The following is a 17852-nucleotide window of genomic DNA, read 5'->3' as shown; positions in this document are numbered from 1 at the left end:
GATCCCCATCCTTGCCTGCAGTGCTGAGCTTACACTGGCTGACCAGTGAGCCCGGATCCCCATCCTTGCCTGCAGTGCTGAGCTTACACTGGCTTTCCAGCCCCCCAAATCTCATCTTAATCCCTGACTCCTAACCACCAGGACCACCTCAGAACAGACATGCCGATTCCCCAGGGTAGCTCTTTGTAGGAAGGCAAGTGCCTCAATGCATGTTTTCTCTGTGTTTATTCATATGGCTATCCCCTCTTTAAACAATATTTCTTTAAACAAGGGAAAACATTTAAGGGTCTGCTCTTCGGGGATGGAAAGATTAAAGTATGTTATTAAATTACAAAATCGAAGTAAAAAAGTTTGTTTAGCAAATGAATTAATGAATGAGTAGGAGATGCAAGATAAGTACATAATTCAGATGGAAACTTTATCAACTGGAAAATACCCCAAGAAAATAGTCATATGCAGTATTAGGTAGGTAGGTAGGTAGGTAGGCAGGCAGGTAGGTAGGTAGGTAGGTAGGTAGGTAGGTAGGTAGGTAGGCAGGTAGGTAGGTAGGTAGGTAGGTAGGCAGGCAGACAGACAGACAGGTAGGCAGACAGGCAAGCAAGCAGGCAATCGGGCAGACAGACAAACTGACAGATATTGCTGATATATGATAAAAATAATAGAGAGTTGATAGATAGATAGATAGATGCTTAGGTAGAACCTTTTAGAAGGGAATTTACCTTGAAATGAGATAAAGAACTTTCAGACAGTTGGTATGGCTCATGCCTACAATCCCACCACTCAAAAAGCTGAGTCAGGAGGATGTCTCAAATTTCAGGACTACCCTAAGCTATTGTCTTAGTCCCTATTCTATCGCTGTGAAAAGATACCTTCGCCAAGGCAAATTTTACAGAAGAAAGCATTTAATTGAGGGCCTGTTTACAGTTTCAGAGGGTTAGTCCATTGTGGCAGAGTTGTGGGAGGAGCTTGGTGGCACTCACTGTGGGAACAGTAGCTGAGAATTCCATCCTGATCCACAGGAACAAAGAGGGAGACCTGAGGCAGACTGGGCTGGGTGTGGGCTTTTGAAACCTCCAAGCCCACCCCCAGTGCCACTCCCTGATGAGTAAGCCATTTTTATGCAAACCAGCACAACAATAGAATGATACCCTGACTAACTGCAACAACAAAACAAACAGAGACCTCCAAAGAGGAACTTGGAGTCTTAAGGCACAACCATGGAACTCCGTGTGGCCTCAAGCAGACCTCCTGCCTGCAGTCCTCTAAGCCAGTGACAACAATACTTAATTCTGGACTGGCTAAAAGGGAGATCTAGCGTTTTAAAATCTTAAAGTGACCTACTCAGTGTACTATCTAATACAGGGAGTAACTCTCAATTGCATCCTAATTCAGTCAAGCCACCCATGTAAGAAAATTGGGAAGTTAATTTGAAGATTGTTGCATGAGATTAGGGAATGATGGGATTGTGGTTATGACCACGTCTTGTAGAAATGCCCTCTGGAACTATGGTAGATATGGCACCAGGCAGCCCCTCCCAAGTCATGTAGTGAAGGGTGAGGGCTGTAACTGGGTATGTAGACTAAACAAGACCGGCTCTAAGACGGTCATTTTTGATGATGTGGGACCTGTACATGAGCTTATTATATTATCCTTTTTTTTTTTTTTTTGCATTGAAACTCAACAAAAACTTTGCCCAATTCAGTTCCAAACCCTTGGACTTGAGTGATTCTCCTGCCTCAGTTTACTAAGTTCCTGGGACTATAGGCATAAGACATAGTCCTCAGCTGCAGTTATTTTAATTTATGTAATAATAAGTGAAACCAAATTTTACACTTTTTGGATTTTCTTTTTTTCATTAATTATCCATTTATATCTTATCTTAAGTTTTTTAAAAATTAGGCTACTCTTTCTATTTTGACTGCCAAAAATGTCTGTCCTTACCTATAATATGCTTGTTACATATCCAACTCTCTCCTCTACGTGTAGTGTTTGATCATGATTCGTGAGTGGACCAGTTTTCATTATTGGACTTGGAAATCTACCGTTATACCTAGTGGACAGTTTTCAAACATTTTGCAGATAACAAATCTAAGACATTGTGCCCAGATTACCCACTCTTTTACTCTATGGGTTCTGTCCTTATCTCATCCCAGGGGAGAATAAATACCGATGGGACCTGAGGAGATGGTTTCCCCAGTAAAATACCTACTACACAGGCTTGAGGACCTGGGTTTGGATTCATAGCACCCACATTGAGTCCAGATGGGACAGCACACATATAGAACCCCAGTGCTAGAGTTGAATGGTGATATGCAGATTCTGATAGCTCATTGGCCAGCCAGGCCAGCCAATCAGTGAGCTCTTGGTTCCATAAGCATCTAGGTCTTGACAAATAAGGTTTCGGAAAGAGGAAGACACTCCATGTTGACCTCTGACCTTCACATGCATGCTTTCATCCTGCATGTGGCATGTACACACGTGCACACATCCACAGGAGAACAAATATATAACACACGGGAGAGGGTAAATATTCACTAATATTTTCTCCCTTTCAGATGATAGTCTCATTTCTGGACATTTTACCCTGAGTTGTTTGTTTGGTCGTTAAGACTCTGGGAACCTGAGAAGTTGGGTGAAGATGGAGTTGAGGGTCTTGCTGGTGCTTTGGAGTGAAGTCTTATCACTCTGGGATTAATGTTTTGTGACTTTTGTCCTTCCCGGCTGACAGGTCCATCCTGGAACCACTGTTTGAACGCAGAGCTTCATCGGGTGCCAGAGTTGAAGATCTGCCACCCAAAGAAGACAGTGAGAACCGGATTAGCAAGTTCAAGAGGAAAGACTGGAATCTGAGCAAATCACAAGTCATTGCAGAGAAGGCTCCAGAACCTGATGTGATGGTAAAGGGGGGGGGGGGGGGGGAGGTGGGGGGAGGGGAGGGAGGGAGAGAAGGAAGAAGAGCAAACCCTGTCTGGGTACCTGCCTCTCAGCCGACACCTGTTCATTGACTGCACAGCAGTGAATCACAGATAAAAGCCTGGCTGCAGCTAGCTAGTCTCAGGACACCACAGCCTGTGCTGGTGTCAAAGCACAGATGGCAGGAAGAAACGCATAGATGGAGAGGCTCAGGTCTCCAAGTCAATGTTGGCACAAGACCTCATCCCCCACGGTGTAAACACGTGGGTTGCACTTGGAACTGTGGCTCTTGCCACTGGGTTTCATGAGTCAGTGCCAACATTTTCATTCCACTTTTGAACTTTAAACCAGCCACTTTTTCCTCTTCCATAAGCCATGTCAAGTTGTTAAGTGTTTGTGACACCCAACTTTTGCTGAGAGTCCAGGTAGTTTCTTTCCAACTTAGATGGCTCAGTGTATGTGGTCAGGATCAAGCCAGTGGCCAGATCAGAAGTTACCTGTATTTTGGAGTCATTCCCAGCAGGTATCTCTGCCAAGTGCCTGCTGGGTAACGACGCAGTAATCTTAAAAGTGACAATTGGAGAGGGTAGCATGGATGGGTCAGTAGGCAAAGCACTTGCCACAGCTCGTGTAAGCATTGGGTGGACGTCACAGCTTGCATGCCATTTCAGTGCATGGCTAAACTAGCTAAACCACTGAGCAGTGTGCTCAGTTATATAGTGGAGGAGACTAGAGTCAGATAACCCAGGCAAGCTGGCCCTCACATGTGCGTGCACCCGCACACACTTGAAAACAGAAAGAAGAAAGGCCACTGGAATTAAGCCCTTCTATTAACTTCTCTCCGGCATTTAAGGTATTACTAAGGTCAGCCAGGTCCACCATGAATGTTTAATGTTTTTGGTTTCTCCCTTCATCTTCAGAGCCCAGGCAAAAAAACACAAAGGCCAAAGAGTCTCCAGTTGGTGGACAGCCGGCTGACACCATTCCACAGTCCCTCGCCTCTGCAGTCTACAGCCTTGAGCCCACCTCCACTCACTCCCAAAGCCACGAGGACCCTAAGTGAGTTTTTCCAGGTCTCCTAGATTCGTTCCACTAGGAAATAGAGAATGGCTACGAATCCAGGCACTTCTTAATCAAACCGGCCACAAATGGCATGAGGCTGTTTCAGAGGTGATTCTGTCCAGTGGCCATTGGAATCATCAAAGGACTGGAGTTTGGGGCTGCACTTATTTCGGTAGCAATCCTAAGGGTCTGCCTGACCCTTTCCAACCACAAGTCACATACAAAGTTACCATTGAGTATTAGACCCGTTCAGGGCTAAAAATAGACCCAACCAATATACTTCTGTCAGCCTGAGACCAGCCATCTGCAGCACTTGGGACAAACTCAAGGGTTCTCATAGCACAGAGGCGTAGGGAAGACACACCTGCCAGTCCCAAATCAGGACAATGGTCAAGAGTTAGGTACAGTCAAGTGAAGGTTCCTGCAGAGCGTGTGTATTTCCCTAACACTTGAGGTTCATCAGAGAGTAGTTAAAAAACATTCTCATCTTCCACTTAAGAGTAAAGACTGGAGTTTATGCATCAGAATTCCATGTGAAGCTTTCTGGCAAATTAAAGAACAGTTGTGGTCATGTGGGTACAAGATCCTCTCCATTCTTTCCATAGACACCTCAGAAGTGGCCACAGCAATGAGTATAAGACTGATATAGGTGCCCTGGTGGCAAGCATTATCTTGATGAGGTATCTGAGTCCGTCCTCACTCTGTCTCTTTTGTATCATGCCCAGGCTCCCCATCTTTGCAGACGGATGGGCTGACGGCTTCTGTCCCTCCTCCACCTCCCCCCAAAAGCAAACCATATGAGAGCAGTCAGAGGAACTCGGCTGAGGTAGGAAACTGCAGGTTGCTGGCGGTGTGGCCACCAAGCACCACCCCTGGGAAGACAACACTGGCCTGTCCACGCTGTGAAGAGGGGAGGGTTCCCCCCGCCCCCACGTGGCACTATATAGCCAGTGCCTGGTTTGCTTCAGAAGCCTCAGGAAATGGGAAGGGAAATATGCCAGCGGCCTGCTTCAGATAGGCGAAGGAGCATGTTCTCTGCTTCCCACGCTGGTGGTGCACAAGTGAGTTCAAGTTCACCCGGAAGCCTGACTTCGCTGCAGTAGACTCAGATGGGCTTCATTCCTCCTTTCACTCAATATTTATTAAGTGCTTCTTAAAGTATATGTTAGCTATCCAGACATTGGTGATGCAGCCGTGTGTGTGTGTGTGTGTGTGTGTGTGTGTGTGTGTGTGTGTGTGTTCATTCAGCTCCAGGGAAGAGGACAAATGAGTATCGTCCCCTTTTTGTCTTGTGGAGATGGTATAAATAGATGCACATCAAACTTGACAATGACACAGATGCATGGAATGGGAAGGTGACTTAGAAGTAATAAAGGGACTGTTTCTAACTCCATGTGTCTTCTTCCCAGATTGCTCCCCCACTGCCTGTCCGGAGAGACTCCAAAGCCCCACCTCCACCCCCTCCAAAGGCTCGGAAATCAGGCATCCTCTCTTCTGAGCCAGGCTCTCAGTGAGGTAGTCGCCCTGGCTTTGCACCTCCGAGTGCCTTGGACCACTGCTGCCTGAGAATGGCGCCCAGGAAGGGCGGCCTGTGGATCAGGGCTCCCTTCCAGCGCTGCTTCCTGCACTGAGACGGCGAACGCTGAGTCCCATCCCCTTCAGCCCGTGGAACATCCAGAACTGGCCATCTGTCTGCATGAACAAACCTTTCCCATGGTGGCATGCTGGGCTCAACCACTAACTTGTTAGGCCTGCAGATGCCCCTGCCTGTGGTGGCACAGGGACAGTGGAGGGGGGACAGCCCCGGCACTGATGCCTGTGTGGATTTCTCAGTTAGCTTCTGGACAGCTGTGCTGAAGACTTCCTTCCTTCTCTTCTGCCTGCATCCCTGACATGTACAACCTTCTGAAAGAGCCAGATACTAAGTACACTCCAGGAGCCAGCATGGTTCTCTCTTCCTAACGTCTACTGTCTCCTTTGAGGGAAAGAGCCCACGTGCATAGCGGGGATGGGCCACTCTCAGGTGTGGATGGCTTCTCTGGAGATACCGCAGGCTCACATTCTGACATTCTCCTGACGAATGGCCCTGGCCCTCACCACGCAGCAGTCACTTGCTGTGCCTTGGATTCCATGGAAGCTCTTTGGTACTTGTTTTTCATCTTCTTCCTTTGAGCTCAAATCCTGGGCTCTAAGGGTTCATAGGAGCCTGGGTTCTACTGGCTACATTTCCAGACCCCATCGGATTGATGAGGTGGTCCCTGCCTGCTACTTGATTTTACCCTGGAGAGTACAGTGCAATATTCCCTTTGATTATTTATTCCTCTTGATCATAGAGTGAATTTGATTGATTACTAATGGTACTAGTGCCCATACTCCTTTCAGAAGGAAAAATTAGGGTGACTTGGAAGTCCAAATATTATGTCAACATAAATGACCACAAGATGTTATCAATGTTTTGAGTTAGATGGGTTTTTAAATACACACACACACACACACTCACCTCATTTTACAGGTAAAGAAATTGAGGCTTCACATAAAAAGTGGACTACAGGCTTTTACTAACAAGCCCAGCTTGCTTACATATGACATACCCCAAGATAACATCTCTAACAAGGTCTTGACTGCCTAGCCCCAGTGAGGATGGTATTTGATGGTATTTGAAAAGTCCCAGATAGTTCTAACAGACTTGAGTGTTATTGGCAAAACAGAAAGCTTTCTGGCTATGACTTGGATATGCCCTGAGTCTTTTCTCCCAAGTTCAAGTGAGTAGGGGAGATTCGAGCATTTGCATACCCGCCTCTTCACGCCTTTGCTAAGGGAGATGCGAGATGCCCCTGGTTCATCACAGCCATCAAAGAATCAAAATACAGAGGCATGCCAGGCACAGCACTAGAGAAGTTAGTATACACATCCCAGAAAGCCACAAGAGTCTCTTTATGTCCATGATGGAGCACCGAATGCAGCCATGGAAAGCACACGGGCTCTGAAATGGTAGCAAAGCTCCGGTGTCACCATTTGCTTTGCACTTGAAAATCTCGAGTGTTTGTTTTCTCACTTTTCAAAGTGGGGGATAGTCCTTCCCACATGGGCGGTTGCGGGGTGTAATTAAGGTTTGGAATGGGGTGTGCAATCAGTGACTTTCTTTTCTCTGCTAAGGTAAGGGTCTGATATAGTTTGGTTTTTCTTCAGGGTATGTGAGGCTGAATTCAGATATGCATCTTCCCTAAAAAAAAAAAAAAAGACTGCAGCCTGGAGCACCATTTGCACGGAAGGGTTAATAAGAGTTGAAGATTATTTTAAGTACAAAGAACCAGGCCCTGGTGTGAAGGAGGAGGGAAGGAACCAGAAGGGAGCTAGAGGGTTTCCAGGGAGCTTGGGACTTCTGAGTAGACCCTAGCAGGCTGGCTGAAAAAGGACTGGAAGATGTCACCTTGCTTTGCAGGCTGCCATTGAAAACCTGGGTGGGAAAAGAACCAAATCCTTTGCCTGTTCTTGCAGTGAACAGAAGCAGGGGTGGGTGAGTCCTCAACTGACAGTGAACAGTAGCAGGGGTGAGTCCTCACCCTGGCCTCTGAGCAGAGCTGGGCCTGTCGGTGCCTAGATGCGCCAATCCCTTCTTGTCAGGCATTTTCTTGTGATTCCCTTTCCATAGTCATGAAAATAATAGCTTTCAGCTGCCCCACCACAAAGGACTCTGGGTGATGGCATAGGTAGGTGCTGGTTTACAAGGCCCTGGCAGATTAACCTCTTTGGGAAGGTATCTTAGGGCTTCTATTGTTATGATTAGCTTGTATCAAGTTGTCATAAAAACTACCTGGCCCAAAGCTATGGATGAAGGAGTTAATTTGATTAAAAGAAGTGTCATTATCAGTACTAAAGTTGAAGACTTCAATGCACTTAAATACAGACAGGACAAGAAGAGGGGGACAGGAAGAACCAGTCTTTATTGCCCTTGCTAAGATCTCTGAGGTATTGAAAGGCACTGAAATCAGTCCTGAGATTGTCACAGTCTTTATGAATGAATGTTGATTGATGGCTTGTGGCTCTGTGATATTGTTACATGTCTCTCTTTTTCCTTCTTTCCCTCTCTGCCATGACAACTTGTCTTACTTTGAGATTTTTTTTTTTTTATTTTAAAGAAATATTTCCTTCAGCATACACTTGCTGAGGGCCAGACACAATTCTAGCCCCTTGGTACATTCAATAGAAACAGCCTGCTATACAATTCACACTAGTGTTCTATAGGATCAGAAAGTCAGGAGTGTATGGCAAAGCAGCCCGAAATCAGGCTGCTTGGCAGTGGGCGGTCTCCTCCCTCTACCTCCACCCCTTGCTTGACTCCAGAAATGAAGTCATCCCTTCAGCCAGAGAAATTATACAGTTAGCCACACTGCAGATCCCCTGGGTAAAACAAGGCGTGTCTCGGAAGCTGAGATGGGACAATAGCCACCTTGTCGCTGCTTTCCAAGTTGATTCTTTCCCTTCCAGTTGCTTCCAGATTGAGGGGCAGGTTTTTATTTTGCAGCTCAAATGCAGATTACATATATCGAGGACACAAAGCACAGGAGTGCAGACAAAGATGTCACTAGATAGGAGACATACAGGTGACCTTTTCTCAGACAGACATGAATCCCATATCCCAGAAAGTGCCTGAGTGCCCATAGCACCATTCTGCAAAACGGACTTGGGAGGTCCTTCTGAGTTTGTGTCTCTATCCCTCACACTTCTCAGGTATAATAAAACGGGGATTAGACCCTCCCATCAACATACGACGGCAGAGATGGTATCCCATGCCGCCAGTTCACTTCTTTATGTATTTGGGTCTGCATGGGTGTGGCCAGGTCTTTTCTGCCCTGGCCTCCTTTATTCTAAGGAAACCAAAGTGAGATTTCTGTCCAAAGGCTTTTGCTCTATGAACTGGAATCCACATTTCTCATCCTTACTGGTGCTTTGAGCCTCCCATGCCTAGATAGAATGTTAATGAGTCTAGCATCTATTTTTGAGGTATTGGTACAAATTGTCCTAATTCTCACAGCGGCCTCTGGGTAGTTATCTTTAGAATCACTAACCTAAGCTGCTGAGCCCAGATCTCCAGCTCCTCACTGGGGATCAGACTTCCCTTGTGTACTTCGGGGCAGTGGATGACTACTGTTTTCTTGGACATTTTTATTCCTCCATAAGTATGTTATTCAGAATTTTAAGTCAGAAGTGCTGAAGGTGTGGCTCACTTGCTTAGCTCATGTGAGGGTCCTGGGTTCTATTCTTGGTCCAGCTAAAGGAATAAAAATTGGCAAATGTGAAGGATCTCTTTGGGTGGGTTCAGAGTCAAGCCATCAGTTTTTAGCTGCGAAAGAAATGGTTTCCCTTTTGAGGTGTTTACTTCTAGCTGACTCTTCAGACACCCACAGGCATGCCTGAGCTCATCTAAGTTGCCTCTTTCGAGTTGCTCACCCTGTCAAAATTCCTTCACCATGAGTTTATAGCTTACTGGGTTTCATACATGGACAGTTAGGAAGATGTGTGTTGAAGAGTTTTGTTCATATTTGCTGTTATTTATTTTGTAAATTAAAAATGGAAATGTATTTTAAAAGTTTATTTTGTGTTTAGCTGGTTATTGTTCTTAGATGAATAAAATGAGAGCATGGAGTTTATGGCTTTTCCCTACTGACAGCTCCTTCAAGACACTTCACCCTCAGGAGCCCTCTGCTCATTTCATTACAGGAGCCTGTTGAGATGTCTACTGTGGGATCGTGGTGTCTGTCTTACCCAGAACTAATAAAATCTGCAGTCTGTTCATTTCTTTTTGCTCTGCCCATCTAAAGCCATCGCTGTCTGAGCTGCAAGTTTTCTTATGGGAATTAACTTCACGGATGCAGGTTCTTTGTGCATTCTTTATGGCTAAGAAGGCACAGGAAAATGGATGGATAAAATGAGAGTTTCTGAGCTTGCCCACTTAATCTATTAATTTTAAAAACTAATATCTGTATGTCTAAGCATTTCCCTATGTCAGTGGTTCTTAAATCTGTGGGTCACAACCCCCACAGAGGTCACATATCATATTTTTACATTACAATTCAAAACAGCAAAATTACAGTTAAGAAGTAGCAACAAAATAATCTTATGGTTCCACAACATGCGGAACTGTATTAAAGGGTCGCAGAATTAGGAAGGTTGAGAACCATCGCCCTATGTGTTTATTAAATAAACAGGTGACATTTCCCCAAGACATGAGTGAATGTATAGGCTTGGTGCATTCCAACTGAGAAATTCTGCTTTTGTCTGCTGTCAGAATCTGAGTGTTCTTAGACTTATACACACTGTGTGTGTGTGTGTGTGTGTGTGTGTGTGTGTGTAATTCGAGTTACACTGAAGGGAAAAATGTTCAGATGGAGAGAAAGGTTTGGCATTAATAAGGATAATGCGTTTAGGATTCTCCATTTTTCCTTGGTCTTTTAGGCCATTTGTCCATTAAGTGGAACCAATAGGCTTGCAAATACCATGTGTCATCTCAAGTCCATAGCACTAGCAGCAGCCATGTGAACACATTTTTCCCCATTCAGAGGATCCATTGCTGGCTCCAAAGAAGTTTCCCCAGAGATGGTGTTTGATTACAAAACCTAATGCTCCAAATAAAATGTATAAAATAAGGTCTGTTGCTTTTTAATCCCAGCACTTGGGAGGCAGAGGCAGGCGGATTTCTGAGTTCCGAGGCCAGCCTGGTCTACAGAGTGAGTTCCAGGACAGCCAGGGCTATACAGAGAAACCCTGTTTCAAAAAACAAAGCAAACAGAGAATACATTTGTTAATAGCAAGTTCAAGGCCAGTTTGAGCAACATGAGACTATAAAACAAACTGAAATATTCATAAAAGGTGGTTGACTTCCACTTGCCAATTACAGTTTTTGTTTAAAAAGAAAACGCAAATTTAGACTCTTGAGTGGGTATTGCTGAAATCTGAGTTTTTCCAGAGCTCCCATGGCTATCTGAAAGTTGTGAGGAAATGTGAGAATTCTGCTGTCATGTCTAGGACCTTGTGACCTGGCCACAGTAGAACCAAGTTGATTATGAGGCCTAATTACCTGCTTTGGTTCCTACCTCGAGACCCTTCCATGTCTCAAGTATCTGGCTTCATTGACTTTTCCTTGTACAGTGTAGGGCATGGGAATCACAGATCCAGCAGAGCTGAGTGCTTCTCCTAATCCCTGAGCCTTGAGGTTTTCTTACTTCAAAGCGTAGACAGTCATGGTTATTTCCCATCTTGCTTAAAGATTTTTGTGAATGTAGATTGAGCATGAAGTCTGACTTTGTCCTTGGGGAGGATAAAATGTGGTTGAGAAGACAGGAACACCAGGTCCTGTATCCAATGGACAATCTATACTTCTGTCTCTTTAAGGAAATACAAAAGTTCTCGGGAAGGAAAACAGTCATAAGCCATGGTCCCTGCTGTGCTTTTGGATGTGGTATGTGTCCTAAAGATTTAAATTATGGAAGCCTGGTCCCAAGGTTGTCAAATCTTTGGGTCGTGGTGAAAGCACCCTTAAAATGGATGAATGTGTCTCATGAAAGTGAGTTAGGTCCTGGTAGACCGAAAGAAGTTCTCACATTATAACCAGCTACTCACATAGTAATTGATTCTTGGTGGTTATAAAGTGAGACTGCCCAGTATTGGCATCTTCTGTGAACATCCTATACCATTGTGATATTGTGGTTCCATGACATAATTCTGTCTGCCAGATTATGATACAAAGTAACAGATATGACCCAGTCCCACCCATGGACTGTTCAGCCTCTCAAACTATGAACCAAAGGAAACCAACTTTCCTTATCAAGTACCTAGCCTCAAGGATTTTGCTATAGCAACAGAACACTCATATCAGTTCTGAACCTCACGCCTGGCAAGACCAGAAGGCACAGCCAGGAGCTCAAAAGGCTCCGCCTCCCCTCTGCTTCACTTGGGTTCTAGCTGACTTTGAAAAGCAGGAAAGTTCTTTCCCCGCAGAAGGAAGCCATGGCCATGGGTATGTCTCTTAGAGAAGGTCAAAGATGCAGTTATGATCCTACAGAAGCCAGGTGAACTAGCTTTCTCTGGCCTCAAGCAGTATGTGAATACTCTTCATGAATGCAGTGTGTGTGTGTGTGTGTGTGTGTGTGTGTACCATGAACTGTGTGTGTCTCTTGGTCAAAATGACATTTATGGCATTGTGTTTTCTTTCCCATCTATCCCATGTCCTCATTTAAAGAGCTGCACCCAGAGCTCAGAGTTAGAGGCAACATTACGTTCGTAGAACTTGATCCACAACAAACTACTTTATTATGAAATCTATGCTGCTGGGTATAAAAACACTCAAGCTAAAAAAACAAAACAACAACAACAACAAAAAAACCACTCAAGCTTACACAATTACAGAGCTGTAACAGGTCACAAGTCTCAGGGTCAATTGTTATACTCGGGTGTTGTGGATCTGTCTGGGTCAGTGCGTCTACATCTTCTTCTGCCTGGCTTCCTCTTCAATCAGACTTTCCTGGAAATATAAAACATGCTTATGAATGTTGAACGGACTAGCTGAAGAATTTCATTGTTTCTGACGTTTTCTAAAATCCAGATCTAAGGACGGGTGCATTTGTCATCATTGTGCTAGAAACACAGCAGACAGCATCTTGTGGACCTGTTGACATAAAATCTACATTAGCCACATAAAGGATGACGTTGTGAGGAAGGACTGAGTCAAATCAGCATTGGGATGCTTCATGATGCCATGTGTGGGGACTTTTGGTGCTGCTTATTTTGATTGGCCTATAAGCAATATTAGAACTAGAAAGGGAATAAAGATGCTTGCCCACCTTCACTTCTGTCCATTGGGTGTGAAAAGTGAAGTCACCAGAGAAAAAATTCTTAAAAATCACCCTTATTTTCATGTATGATTTACTAAGGATTTCCCTGTTCCATGGAGTAGCCAGCAGGTGGCTTCATGCTTTCTGAACTGCCACGAATCAATGGGACAGTAGCTCAGAGAACACTGGCACTCAACTCTGGGTTCACTTTCCCCTGTTTCATACTTGTGTTCTCATGAACAACCTGTATTGCACCCAGGGTTAGGGGACACACCCCTGTAACTGTAGCTTCTCTGGAGGCTGAAAGAAGAAACCGCAAATTCAAGTTCAACTTGGGCTGCACAGCAAGTCTGAAGCCAGCCTGGGAAACTTAGTGGGATTCTGTCTCACAATTTAAAAAAAAATCACTTTTAAAAAAAAAAAAAGGGCTGGTGAGATGGCTCAGTGCGTAAGAGCACCCGACAGCTCTTAGCTCTTCCAAAGGTCCGGAGTTCAAATCCCAGCAACCACATGGTGGCTCACAACCATCCGTAATGATCTGACTCCCTCTTCTGGAGTGTCTGAAGACAGCTACAGTGTACTTACATATAATAAATAAATAAATAAATAAATAAATAAATAAATAAATCTTAAAAAAAAAAAAAAAAGGAGGNGGGCTAAGGATATAATGTAGCGGATACAGTGCTTGCCCGGGCATGTTCTTATCTGGGATCAATACCCAGCAACAAAGAGGAGAGAGGGGAGAGGCTGAGAAGGGATGTTATATCAGGCCAACAAATGTCCCTTCTGGTGGGCATTTAGGACTAACAAAACTGCAAGTCAAACCTGTGGCTCTGAGTTATAAACTTTCTAAGTTTACAACTTAACTGTAATCCAAGTGGGGGATGACCTAGAGCCTTGTCCTTGCTTTCCATCCTTCGCAGGGTCCTGGGAGCTACAGCTGCGCCAAGGGCAGGGTAGGCATCAGCTCCGAGGTGAGTAGTTAGGGATGAGCATCCTTTAAGAACTGGAGGACTACAGTAGGAAGAAATCTGCCGGTCACTGCAAAGGTTGACTGCAGTGAGTATATAAAGGTTATACAGACATATTTGAATCAATTTAAGAAAGAAAATAGTTTCCAAATGTGAGTGCTCTTTAAGCACAGTGGACATGCTGTGAGGTAGCTAGGGTCCTGCTTCAGGAGTGAGTCAGGTATCTGAGGAACTGGTAGATCACTGCATCCAAAGTCCCTTTTGTCTCTAGCTCTATGTGGTGTCGACTGTAACTCACCAGAGCTCCTCGCAGATCCCTGAGGGGTGAACGGGGCCAGTGGACAGTACATTCGAAGTGCTGGGGTTCTGCCATTTGATCCACCTCCTTGCCCATCTGGAGATAAAGAATGAGGCCCTCAAACATGAAGGTAAAGCAGAACAGTTTCCATTTGCATCAAGATTTGTCTGTGGAGAATGAGGCCTGGGGACTTAGGAGGCTGAGTGGGAGGCTTGGAGAGCTGTAAGGTCTAGGGATTTTAAGGTTGCACTTTTAAAGAATGAGCTGCAGTTTAGGAGGTAATGGGACAGTGTACTCCCAGACAGGAGTGAGGTGCTCTGAGCCTCATGAACAGACTGTACAAATGATACAAGAGCTTTCCAGTCCTGATCGGGCTGGGTTTCTCTTTGCTACATTGGTTTTGTTGCTGCCGTTCTTTCATTTTTATCTCAACTGGCATTTCATTTTGTACCCCAGATTGCTCTGAGACTCACTGTGTATCCTGGTCTAACCTTGAACTAGCTTAGAGTGGTGTGTTTGCATCTCAAATTGACAGGGGGTGGAGTTGTGATGGTTGCTTTTAATAGTCAACTTGACCCAATGTAGAATCACCTGCGAAGAGACTCTGTCTAGAGCAGGGTGGCCGGTGAGCATGCCTAGAGGCATCGTCATGCATGTTTATGATATGGGAAGATGGAGTCGATTGTGGGCAGCACCACTATAGTTGTAGGCATGAATACATTTATTTATTCTTTCTCAGTTCTTGACTATGAATCTAACTAGCTGTTCTGAATTCCTACCTTCACATCCCTGCAATGCTGGATCCCTGGAACTGTAAGCCATATAAGCCATTTTCCTGTAAATTACTTTTTATCACAACAGAAATCAAACCGGGACAGAAATCTTCCTTTTTAGCCTTCAAAGGACTGTACCTACAGGTGTGAGCCCCACCCTCAGCGAGGTTGGATTGATTTCTTCTAGGACTACATCCTAGTCCCATGACATTATCTTCCCAAAGAATCTATAGAGTGAGGTCTTCAGGAAGTTACGTCAATTATGTTTTCCACTTCACAACCTTACATTTGATAATTCATGGATTTGAACATTCTCCATGTTCTTTGCTTAAATGAGACAAGAAATAATGGCACTTATGTCCTTAATACCAATACTTACTGGCAAATTACACAAGAGCATCCATAGCAGAGATATTTGAGAGCACGGTGCCTTGTGATACACTTGGTATCCCACCCTCTTCACCCACCTGTCCTGTTTGCTTCCTTTGTCTTTGTCCAAAGTGCAAGGAGGAATTTGCCTCCTACTCTGTGAAGTCTTATCTCACTAAAGTCAGTCTTTAGAGTAAGCTCAGCGTAGTAACACTGAGGCTTGCACTATCTGGCTCATGCAGTTTGACGCGAGTCAAGTCAGTGCTGGGAAACTTACCTCTTGGAAAGAATCAACCAAGTGTTCAGTGTTTCTCTTTCCCCCAGGGCGCAACCCATAGGACCAGTGCTGGCTGGAGCAGCCTTCCAAACACACAGTCAGCAGTAGAATGCCGGCCATCAGTTTGAGGATCATGTCCACTCTAAGGGACATCAAGACACGGAGTGAAGAATGCTTAGCAAAGAGGCCAGCTCCTGGACCACTGGCTTCACAGAAACTGCAGAGGTAGTCACACAGCTTGTTTAAAGACAAGAAAACACAGGGGCATCTACCTGACTTGAGCTTCACAGACATGGGACAGACACCTGTAGTTGATTCTGGCATACACAGGACTTCTCTGTGGTAACATAGTCCATTTTTTGTTAATCTGGGCTCCCTGAAACCTGCAATTCATCCCTTACCAAGTTGAAACTTTGCCCATGCATCGCCCTTTATAGGTTTGTTCTCAACTCTGTTGTTCACAAGGTTAGAGCTGGGCCATCTGCTCTGAAAGGGAAGCGCCTTCTAAGTTCCTCTGGCTAATGAAAGGTTGCATGACTGGTACACTGCGGCAACTGCTGACATTTTTCTGTGTGGCATCTAGTCTTCAAAGCATTACAGCTGGCCGGAACCAGCTTCAAGACTGAGGGAGAACTAAATACTGATCCAGATGAAGGCACTTAGCTCGGATGCCCTCCTTGCCAAGTAAGTGTATAGTTAGTTGATAAAACGTCCCTCCAAGCCCGGCGTGGTGGCGCATGCTTTTAATCTCAGCCCTCAGGAGGCAGAGGCAGGCGAATTTCCGAGTTCGAGGCCAGCCTGGTCTACAGAGTGAGTTCCAGGACAGCCAGGGCTACACAGAGAAACCCTGTCTCGAAAACAAAGCAAACCAAACAAAAAAAAAAAAAGTTCCTCCAAGTTAATTTCATCTGATGGGAATGAGGCTAAAAATCAAGGTCCAACACTGCTGGCTTCCTCAAAGGTTGGCTCTCCCCCAAAGCTGGTGGGTGATAAGGGCAGTCAGTAAAGGGCAAGGCTTCCTTGGATACAATCACAACGCGTGTGATGACTTGAGCCCTCAGTGCAAAAACACCCTTTAGACATACAGTAATAAGCAACATTAACAACAATGCTAGAACAACAAAGAACTGTACCTGTTTGGATGTGAAAGCCAAAGGGATATCGAGCTTCCGTTGGTAGGTTGAGTACTTCGAAGTTTCTGTCTACCTAGCTTCCTTTTTATATGATTTTTTTTTTCTGGGACACTGATGTCTTCCCCGCTGGTGAGCACAGTTGCGGCGCAGACCATAGTCTTAATAGTAAGTTTTAAACCCTCACAAAAAGCCTCTTAATGGTGAACGTAATTGCAACACCTGCTGGTCTATCTGTTGCATTTTCTTAAACCTGGTCATTAAAATCTTAGCTAAAACTTTCACAGCTGAAGCTACCATTCTAAGGGATTAAAACCCAGCCACGTTGAATTCCCCTGAGGAAGCTGGCAGCCCAATGCAGAGTTCAAGGATAATCGATGACCTAGGTTTGGTGAAGTTAAAGACACACTGAAAAACTCACAGGGAAGTTAGGTGATAAATACAGAAAGCTGAGACAGAGTACCTGAGAGCTTAGCATTTGGGTCTCTGTAAGAGGAGACATTTAAATCAGATGACCATAGTGTTGTTCCATGATTTAGGGCTGGTGAAATGGCTCAGTGGTTAGAGGTTGCTCCCAATCCTGACAGCCTGAATTCTATCCCAGGGTCCCACAGGGTGGAATAAGAGAATTGATTTCTCAAGTTGTCCTCTGACCTTCGTGCATATGCTATGGCACATTCACACAGACTGACAGACAGACAGACAGACACAGACATAATAATTTGTTTTTTTCTTTTCTCCTTTTAAAGATTGTATTTATTTATTTATTTTTTTTAATACGTGATGAGTACACTGCCGCTGTCTTCAGACACACCAGAAGAGGGCATCAGATCCCACTACAGATGGTTCTGAGCCACCATGTGGTTGCTGGGAATTGAACTCAAGACCTCTGGAAGAGCACTCAGTGCTCTTAACCACTGAGCCATGTTTTTGTTTTTCAAGACTGGGTTTCTGTTTAGTCTCGGTGGAACTATGTAGACCAGGCTGATTTTGAACTCAGAGCTCTGCCTGCCTCTGAAAATTTTGCTATCTTTACCCTGTCTATAACCCATGAAAGTTGTTTCTAAGCCATCTGCCTGTTAGTAGCTCTTTGTATCAAATCATCATTCAGTCTCTCTATATATGGGTTTTAATGAGTCACTGAGTGAATAGAGGACTTTTTGAAAAACCAGTTTTAGCAGATGCTGCCTCTGTTTCAGAATGAAACCTCTGTTTTCAATACACTGTG

General features: G+C 44.7%; 2 protein-coding genes across 4 annotated transcripts in view; one reads left to right on the top strand and one right to left on the bottom strand.

The window, feature by feature from the left end:
* The window catches only part of Dock5 (dedicator of cytokinesis 5), a 180901-nt gene extending 174599 nt beyond the window's left edge, over positions 1–6302 (top strand). The window contains exons 49-52 of the mRNA XM_021181410.2: positions 2729–2897; positions 3834–3972; positions 4701–4801; positions 5385–6302. Of these exons, the coding sequence (XP_021037069.1) occupies positions 2729–2897; positions 3834–3972; positions 4701–4801; positions 5385–5489 (514 nt within the window). The 3' untranslated portion in view covers positions 5490–6302. The remainder of the gene's footprint in view (positions 1–2728; positions 2898–3833; positions 3973–4700; positions 4802–5384) is intronic.
* A 5998-nt stretch (positions 6303–12300) lies between these two features.
* Gnrh1 (gonadotropin releasing hormone 1) lies at positions 12301–17310 on the bottom strand. 3 transcript variants are annotated; one of them, XM_021182616.2, is made up of 3 exons: positions 15495–16150; positions 14076–14171; positions 12301–12496 (listed from the first exon to the last, which is right to left on the bottom strand). In XM_021182616.2, the coding sequence occupies exons 1-3, from the start codon at positions 15816–15818 to the stop codon at positions 12455–12457; spliced, it is 462 nt and encodes a 153-aa protein (XP_021038275.2). In that variant the 5' UTR covers positions 15819–16150; the 3' UTR covers positions 12301–12454. The 3 variants fall into 3 exon arrangements, with proteins under 3 accessions (XP_021038275.2, XP_029324604.1, XP_029324603.1); XM_029468744.1 differs by lacking the exon at positions 12301–12496 and adding an exon at positions 16628–17310 and having other exon boundaries at positions 13981–14171; positions 15495–15636; XM_029468743.1 differs by lacking the exon at positions 12301–12496 and having other exon boundaries at positions 13981–14171.
* Positions 17311–17852: the final 542 nt, after the last annotated feature.

This window comes from Mus caroli, chromosome 14 (genome assembly GCF_900094665.2).
Source record: "Mus caroli chromosome 14, CAROLI_EIJ_v1.1, whole genome shotgun sequence".
Taxonomy (NCBI): domain Eukaryota; kingdom Metazoa; phylum Chordata; class Mammalia; order Rodentia; family Muridae; genus Mus; species Mus caroli.
This window is presented reverse-complemented; position numbering and strand designations above follow the sequence as displayed.

Coding starts and splice junctions, on each gene's coding strand:
- Gnrh1 (XM_029468743.1), bottom strand. CDS start 15,818: ATGCCAGAATCAACTACAGGTGTCTGTCCCATGTCTGTGAAGCTCAAG. Junction 14,172..15,494: donor TGGTTGATTCTTTCCAAGAG/GTAAGTTTCCCA, acceptor CTTTATCTCCAG/ATGGGCAAGGAGGTGGATCA.